At 36.1% G+C, this 9,358-nt stretch overlaps 1 protein-coding gene across 1 annotated transcript in view; it reads left to right on the plus strand.

Moving 5' to 3' along the window:
• The window catches only part of CCDC150 (coiled-coil domain containing 150), a 95,406-nt gene that overhangs the window by 63,100 nt on the left and 22,948 nt on the right, over positions 1 to 9,358 (plus strand). Inside the window, 1 exon segment of the mRNA XM_017869300.1 lies at positions 4,230 to 4,313. Within this exon segment, the coding sequence (XP_017724789.1) occupies positions 4,230 to 4,313 (84 nt within the window).

Consider the following 9,358-nt stretch of genomic DNA (forward strand, 5'->3'; position numbering starts at 1 on the left):
CATGTTCTCACTCATAGGTGGGAACTGAACAATGAGATCACTTGGACTCGGGAAGGGGAACATCACACACCGGGGCCTATCATGGGGAGGGGGGAGGGGGGAGGGATTGCATTGGGGAGTTATACATGATATAAATGATGAATTGATGGGTGCTGACGAGTTGATGGGTGCAGCACACCAACATGGCACAAATATGCATATGTAACAAACCTGCACGTTATGCACATGTACCCTAGAACTTAAAGTATAATAATAAAAAAAAAAGATTTAATTCTACTTAAAATGTACCTGTGCATGTGTATTATATACGTAGATTACATGTGCATTATCAAAAAAATAGCAACTATCTCTGAGTGGTGAGACTATAGATGATTTTTTTTATTTTATAATTTTTGTACATGTTCTAAATTTTCTATATGAACAATAAATATTATTTGTTACTTTGTAAAAAAATAAAATAATGAGCCATGAAAAAAAAAAAAAAAACATTGATTGACTGGAATACAGCTAAGGTCATGTCTGTTTTGCCAGGCAGTAAGGATTAATGTCATATTGCAATAATAAATATTATTCTCTCTGGTTTTTCTTTCATATTTTGTAATTTCAGGGTGTTTTTTTTTTTTTTTTTTTTTTTTTTTGCCATTTTAGCCTGTAGTGATAGTGCAATTTAATTCCATTACCACTGGCAGTCAGTCACTCAGAGACCCACAGTAAGAAAAGATCCAAATGTAGGAAGGTTACTATGCCTGAGTTCAGTTTGAATGATTTTCCTCCCCACTTCTCTTTTGGGGTTTATACATGTATTTTAAAATTGTAGCACCAGACAGAAACATAATTCCCTATACAACTGGGACTTTAAAGACTTGAAATTAGAAAATGAACTAAAATGTATTATTTCTTAAAACCAGGATGACATTGTCAGTGTACACTCATGCAGATGTCAAAGTTGGTTTTTCTGGGGCTCATGTCATACCGTTGTTAAATATTTTGAATAAAAAATTCAAAATAGTCAAAAACTTTAAAAAATGCTTACAATCTGCTTATAAAATAGCTTTACCAAGATGCCAGTATCCTACTGGTTTTGTGTATTCTTCTAACAGCTTCTGCTAACTTGTACAGCTCACGTGGATTTAAAAAATGATTTTAGAAATAATTTTGTGGCTTACTGTTGATCTTTGGCAACCTATCTTTCATATCTTAAGATAATTCTTCCTATTTTTACTTCCTCTTCTCCGAAGAGTGGTATCTTTGTGTTTCTGAGTTAGAATTCATATTCTAATGCTTGGTATTTTTCTCTGTATGATGTTTCTCAAATGATTCCCCAGTTTCTGTTTTGCTCTATATACTGATCATGCTTATAGTGTATTACCAAGAGTATTTAAGCAAAAGTTAATTTCAGTTCAGTCTTCTATAACTCAGAACCTGAGATATTAACTTATTTAAGTGGTTTCTAATTTCTGGTCTCCTGTACAGGTACAGGGCCTATTTAATCTGTAAACAGTAATTTAAGTAACTGCCTTAACATCCACTTTCCCTTAGCAACTTGGAACAATTTTTTTGTGTGTGTCATAATATTTAAATAAATGACCCTTTGTCAAATATTATCACATTTTTATTTTGCTCAGACAATTTTCATTTAGTACATTAGCACTCTCTTTGGTGGCATAATGGGAAAATTATTATTTTAAACGTATATTTAAAAGATTAATGGAAGTTCTTCATGCCTTTGCCTGAGAGAGGGAATTGTATTGATAGGGGAAAAGCGCCATTATTTTTTAAATGTCTGGTCACCTTTTATAGAAGACCCAGATAATTTAAGTTATTCTTTAAAAAAACCTTTCTCCATTTCAAGAAGATAGTTATTTTTGAGTGTTTAGTATTTGTTAGAGCTAGCATATTTTAGGTTAACTCTAGTTCTTGTTTTTTTTATATGTTCTTACCCATGCTTTACAGCACACTGAGACATCTTAATTTGTAGAAGTTTGAATCGAATTTTAAATAATTAAGCTTTTATTGTTATTGTAGCTTTGCTTTTGTGGTATTATTGAGCATCCTTACAATTTATTTGCTGCTGAAAACTTGGTCAACATAATCCTAAATTGTAATGTTACATTCATGGAATGATTTTGCATCATAGTTCCCAAAATAGAGAATATTTTGGCAAAGAGGACTGTGTTTTCCACAGATAGAAAATTAATTGATGATGAGCTGATTCTGTGATAATATATTTATCGTCACCAATTTCCTATTTATTGATAGCAGTCTACATTTTCCTCAGGTTATTTTGAAACTAATACTCTACTGGTCTAAATGCTTTTTAAAACATATTTTCCTTTGCCTTACTGGGAGCAACACAGTAATTTTTAAAACTTTTAAAAACTGAATTATGAATATGTGTAATAATGTATGAAATAAATATTCTGACAGGACAAATACTTGGTCTAATAGTTAATAATCCACCAAAGCCTAATATTGGGTATAAGTTTTTATATTAAAGGTGTATGATTTTAGGGTAGATGGTATACAAGGGCTAATTCTTTATGGCTTTTCCATTGATTTTTATCAAGTGTTGAATGTCAAAAATGAAATTCTTCTAGCCAAGGCAACTACTAAGGAGAAACAATGCTCCAGACTACTATAACTTTTTTTTTTTTTTTTTTAAAGGAGATGGGGGTCTTGCTGTGTCTTCCAGGCTGGAGTGCAATGGCACCATCATGGCTCACTGTAGCCTCCACCAGCTGGGTTCAAGCAATTCTCCCTCCTCAAACTCTCAAGTAACTAGGACTAAAGGCATGCACCACTGTGCCCAGCTAATTTTTTAATGTTTTGTAGAGACAGGGTCTTGCTATGTTGACCAGACTGGTCTTGAATTCCTGGCCTCAAGTGATGCTCCCATCTCAGCCACCTAAAGTGCTGGGATTACAGGTGTGAGCCACTGTGCCCAGCTTAATGTGCCTTCTCATAGAAAATATTTTGAACAGAGGAAAATAGGATTTATAGATTATAGCAATCTAGTTTGGAATGTGTTTTTGCTTTTATTTAGAAGCATGTGTGGTAGATTCACACACTTAAAGGATATTACAAAGTGGTGACTAAAGAATAGCTGTAATCATGTTGGAGGTAGTGAGGAATATCTCTTATGTAAATTAATACATGGGTTTTATCTATCAGCTTACCTAAAATTGAACATAAAACAAAAATCTAAAATTATTTGGCTTAAAATGCCTAAAAGGTACTCTGTTATTCACAGAATAAGCAAATACAAACCAGAAATAGTGAATGATGGCAATATAAGATACTTACCAACATTAATAAGACTTTGAACTTAAGATTTACTGCAAATGATCCATAGTGCAGCTAGTTAGCTTATAAGTGATTAAGAGTTTGTGTCTTCAGTCACATTTGCTTTGTGTGCATTATCTCCACATTTGGTTTATGAAGACGATTTTGACATATGGCAATATTTCATGTTATTAAGATATAGCACTGGCATTGATTGTGAAGACTGAAAATTTCCATGTTCAATCACTTAATGGTGCCCCTCATATAAAGAAAGTACCAATATGGCCCAAAATTTAAATTTTGTACTTATTTTTTCTAATATAGTATGAGAACAACAGGATATGAAAAAATAACTGTCATTATTAAAGGCTGTTTGAATAATGAAAATATGTAATTTCGTGAAATATGGAACGTTTGGTAATGTTTGTTCCAGATAATATTGTGTTGAGTATTTGATCAAACAATGAGTTTGAGTCTCCAATAAACATTTATTTTGTTTTTGAGATTTTTCTAAACTGCTTTTTACTGTAGTAAGTGAGGTGCCTTCTTCTATCAGTGGTCCTGGTCACTTGCAGCTGCTGTTTCCGTAAAGAACCGTGTAATGCTCTACAGACTACCTGCAGTCACTGATACAACCACACCACATCCGTGTTGGATCACAACTACAAAGGAGTAACTGACATAACAAAAAAGGAGTTAATATACAAAACCAACCAACTCTGGTACTCTTAAGGCTTCATGCTTTTATCAGCAGTCTTCTTGTACATGTTGCATATTAGCCCTGTGATCAACTATGTAGGGAAAGACTAAAAGCAGCAGTAGCAAATAAATAGGAATCTTGATCTTATGATGATAGAAATGGTAAGGATGTAAATACTTGTTTAAAAATGAAAATGGTTATTCTTTTCTGTGCCTAGAGGTTCTGATGCCTGTGTTTGCCTTATCAGCTTGCCCAACAGAAGGTGGAAAAAATCTTGGGAAAAATTACTGAAAGTAAAAATAAACTGGCCTATGAAAAGGGAAAACTCCAGGTATGAGATTTATTTTCTGATTTTTCTTGTCTGAATTTTAAAAATACCAATTATCAAAATAAATATTGCTAGATTTTGAGAATACCTAGCTGTGTCATTTACTAAGTCTATAGTCTCTGGACATCCCTAAGTTTGTGGCCTCATCGATAGCCAGGTGACTTCTATTTACATTCCGTAGTTGCTGAAACCTAAAATTGTGAAGCCAAAACCCATTCCGTGACTTTTTGAAGCTTTATTATAATCATTTTATGTGTGGCCATTCCCTGAGAATGTAGAAAGCCTATACCTCTTTTTGCTGAATTTTTAAAACACATTTCTAAAAAGTAAAAAACCTGGAAACAGACTCAGAGGCAATCGAGTGAATGTGATGATACTGTTCTTTTGCTGCCTGTGGGTTTTGTCCCTATGGTACCCCAGAGCAGGAAGCCTGAACTGATATAGGTAAGCTTGACTTAAACTAACTCCAGTGGAAACACTGAAATCCAAATCGGTGGTGCTAAGTCTTAGCTATACATTAGAATCACTGTGCAGTTTTTAAAATTCCTCATGCTGGGAAGTGTATAATATCTGCCACTTTGAAATGCAGCATAGAAAAAATAGGTTGATGGATGGAGAGAGGAAATGATAAATGGATAGATATGTGATAAGCAAATAAGAGAATATTAATGGTAGAATTTGGATGGGATGGTTGGTGTATGCATGTTCACAGTAAAATTCTTTCCATTTTTCTGTACGTTTAAAACATTTTATAAAATGTTGGGGGAGGCTGTGCATGGTGGTTCATGCCTGTTTCCAACACTTTGGGAGGCTGAGGCAGGAGAATGGCTCGAGGCCAGGAGTTTGAGACCAGCCTGGGCAATATAGCAAGACCCTATCTCTACAAAAAAATTAAATAAATAAAAATTAGGCAAGCATGATGGCAAGTGCCTGTAATCCCAGCTACTTGGGAGGCTCAAGTGGGAGCCCCAAGTGGGAGGATCACTTGAGCCCAGGAGTTGGAGGCTATGGTGAGTTATGATCATGCCATTGCACTCCTGCCTAGGTAATAAAGTGAGACCCTGTCTCTAGAAAAAAAATGTAGGGGAGAAATTCCCATGACTAGAATTGTACCCCAGAGCAATTAAATCAAAATCTCAGGGGATAGTTCCTCGACTAAAGTGCTGCGTGTGTGTGTGTGTGTGTGTGAGAGATGAGGTCTCGCTCTGTCATCCAGGCTGGAGTGCAATGGTGCAATATCTGGGGTTGCTGCAGCCTCTGCCTTCTGGGCTCAAATGTTCCTCCTACCTCAGTCACCCAAGGAGCTGGGATTCAGGTGTGTAGCACCATACCCAGCTAAGTTTTTTCGTGTTTTGGTTTGTCCATGGAGATAGGGTTTCTCCATGTAGCTCAGGCTGGTCTCGAACTCCTGAGCTCAAGCAATCTGCCTTGCTTTGACCACCCAAAGTGCTGGGATTACAAGTGACTTCAGTACTTTTAAAGCTCCTCAGATGATTCCAATGTTGCAACCATAGTTGAGGCCCGCTGGACTAAATAGTATGAAGTGAAGCCCAGTTAGGCTTGGCAACTGTCTTAGTCTGTTTTCTGTTGCTATAACAGAATATCTGAGATTGGGTAATTTGTAAATTAAAGAAGTTTATTTGGCTCATGGTTCTGGAGGCTGGGAAGTCCAGGATCATACAACCTATCTGTGAATACCTCATGCTGCCTCATGTCATGGCAGAAAGCAGACAGGACAGTGGGTGTTTGCAAAGAGACCAAACACAAGAGGCAGCCTCACTTTATAACAACCCAAGAGCAAGAACTTACTCACACCTGTGAGACTGCATTAACCCTTCATGAGAGCAGATCCCTCATTACCCAGATACCTCTTAGAGATCCCACTACCTCTCAACATTTAATAATATCAGCAGTTAAATTGCAGCATGAGTTTTGGCAGGGTCAAACCACATCCAGACCATAGCAGCAACTATGGAGCTGATTTGGTAAGTAATCTCACTAGAGGTTTGCCAAACACATCAGCATTAACCTCATCCTCATCTACTCAAAGGGTTTACCATAGGGTTAGCAGACAGGATGGGACCCAGAAATAGCAGACCAAAAGGCAGTTGATAAGCCATGCTTGTGGAACAATATATTACTAGAACAATAAAAGAACTACAATAAAAGAATTACTAGAACACCTATTAATATTAATATTTTCCAGAGGTCACGATGCATTTAAATGTTATCTACATTTGTGTGACTGTGGAAAGGTCTTACTTTTCTTGAGTTTCATCTTAATCATCTATAAAATGAGGAGGATAAGCACACCTCTCTTATCTACTTCTCATTGGGAAAATAGGCTCCATTACAGGCAGGGTGTATACATCTTTACAGGCGTAAAATAACTTTCCCCTTTGTGGAATGAATGATCTCATAAGAGGCTATGATCCATGACTTTAGCCTTTTTTTTAGCTTTTCCAAGAAAATGAAATACATTATTAAATATATAAGACAAATCCCAGGCCCTCATGACAGACTTGAAGCCAAATTTTGACTGGGAGTGAAATATATTTTATAATTTATGAATGGGTCTAATATTATCTGTCTGACCTTTTAAACCTCTACCATGCAGTCTTAGAAATTATCCAGATTCTGTGTAATCATAAGGGAAATAACATGCCTTTTGCTATTCATATTCCTATAATAAGGGTTTAAGATTTTGATAGTCTTTGAAGAAACACTTTTGAACTATTGTGAACTATTGATTCATTGGTATTTTATGTCAGGTCTTGGGCTGCTGCATTCCAAAAGCACTGACTTCATCAGCTCTAGGGAAAGTGCTCTTGGAGCACATAACTCTTACAAGACAATTTAAAGGAAGAGCTGTATACTAAACATAGTCAAAACAGTAGTCTTCTGTGTGTTCTCGCTCAACTGGATTAGAATGGATTGAAAATATACATAGGAATCGTATTTGGTAAAAGGTTACATTTTCAGAATCAGCTTGTTAATGAATGATATAAATACTGGATTTTGTGTGTTAATTTAGACTGTATTGGAAACTGCTGCCTCCTTTTCAGTGCTGTACAGTATTCCATTATGTAAACATGCCACAATGTATTTATTCTTCTGTTGATGGATAATCAGCTACTTTCTAATTGCTTGCAAACAGTACCAATGATGATATGATGAATTTTGTACCAGTCTCCTTATATACAGAAGATTCTCTCAGCTAAATATAATTCTTAGGAGTAGAATTACTGGGTTTTAGGATGTGCATATCCTGAATTTTACTAGATTTTGTAATATTTCCCCTTACTAAAAGTAGTTAAGCCAGTTTTAAAATCAGTATTTTTTTTATTATACTTTAAGTTCTAGGGTACATGTGCACAACGTGCAGGCTTGCAACATAGGTGTACATGTGCCATGTTAGTTTGCTGCACCCATTAACTAGTTATTTACATTAGGTATTTCTCCTAATGCCATCCCTCCCCTGCACCCCACCCCACGACAGGCCCCGGGGTGTCGTGTTCCTTGCCCTGTGTCCAAGTGTTCACATTGTTCAGTTCCCACCTATGAGTGAGAACATGGGGTGTTTGGTTTTCTGTCCTTGCGATAGTTTGCTCAGAATGATGGTTTCCAGTTGCATCCATGTCCCTGCAAAGGACACGAACTCATCATTTTTTATGGCTGCATAGTATTCCATGGTGTATATATGCCACATTTTCTTAATCCAGTCTATCATCTATGAACATTTGGGTTGGTTCCAAGTCTTTGCTATTGTAAATAGTGCTGCAATAAACATAGTGTGCATGTGTCTTTATAGTAGCATGATTTATAATCTTTGGGTATATACCCAGTAATGGGATGGCTGGGTCAAATGGTATTTTTAGTTCTAGATCCTTGAGGAATCACCACATTGTCTTCCACAATGGTTGAACTAGTTTACACTTCCACCAACAGTGTAAAAGCATTTCTATTTCTCCACATCCTCTCCAGCATCGGCTGTTTCCTGACTTTTTAATGATGGCCATTCTAACTGGTGTGAAATGGTATCTCATTGTGGTTTTGATTTGCATTTCTCTGATCAGTGATGATGAACATTTTTTCATGTGTCTGTTGGCTGCATAAATGTCTTCTTTTGAGAAGTGTCTGTTCATATCCTTTCCCACTTTTTGATGGTTTTTTTTTTTTTTTCTTGTAAATTTGTTGAAGTTCTTTGTAGATTCTGGATATTAGCCCTTTGTCAGATGGGTAGATTGCAAAAATTTTCTCCCATTCTGTAGGTTGCTTGTTCACTCTGACGGTAGTTTCTTTTGCTGTGCAGAAGCTCTTTAGTTTAATTAGATCGTATTTGTCAATTTTGGCTTTTGTTGCCATTGCTTTTGGTGTTTTAGTCATGAAGTCCTTGCCCATGCCTGTGTCCTGAATGGTATTGCCTAGGTTTTCTTTAAGGGTTTTTATGGTTTTAGGTCTAACATTTAAGTCTTTAATCCATCTTGAATTAATTTTTGTATAAGGTGTAAGGAAGTTTCAGCTTTCTACATATGGCTAGTCAGTTTTCCCAGCACCATTTATTAAATAGGGAATCCTTTCCCCATTTCTTGTTTTTGTCAGGTTTGTCAAAGATCAGATGGTTGTAAATGTGTGTTGTTATTTCTGAGGGGTCCGTTCTGTTTCATTGGTTTATATCTCTGTTTTGGTACCACTACCATGCTGTTTTGGTTACTGTAGCCTTGTAGTATAGTTTGAAGTCAGGTAGCATGATGCCTCCGGCTTTGTTCTTTTGGCTTAGGATTTTGCACTGTGGGCTCCTTTTTGGTTTCATATGAACTTTAAAGTAGTTTTTTCCAATTTGAAACTTGTGCCAGTTTCAAAGGGAATGCTTCCAGTTTTTGCCCATTGAGTATGATATTGGCTGTGGGTTTTTCATAAATAGCTCTTATTATTTTGAGATAACATTCCATCAGTACCTAGCTTATTGAGAGTTTTTAGCATGAAGGGTTGTTGAATTTTGATGAAGGCCTTTTCTGCATCTATTGAGATAATCATGTGGTTTTTTT

Source organism: Rhinopithecus bieti, unplaced genomic scaffold, assembly GCF_001698545.2.
Source record: "Rhinopithecus bieti isolate Rb0 unplaced genomic scaffold, ASM169854v2 scaffold_2572, whole genome shotgun sequence".
Taxonomy (NCBI): domain Eukaryota; kingdom Metazoa; phylum Chordata; class Mammalia; order Primates; family Cercopithecidae; genus Rhinopithecus; species Rhinopithecus bieti.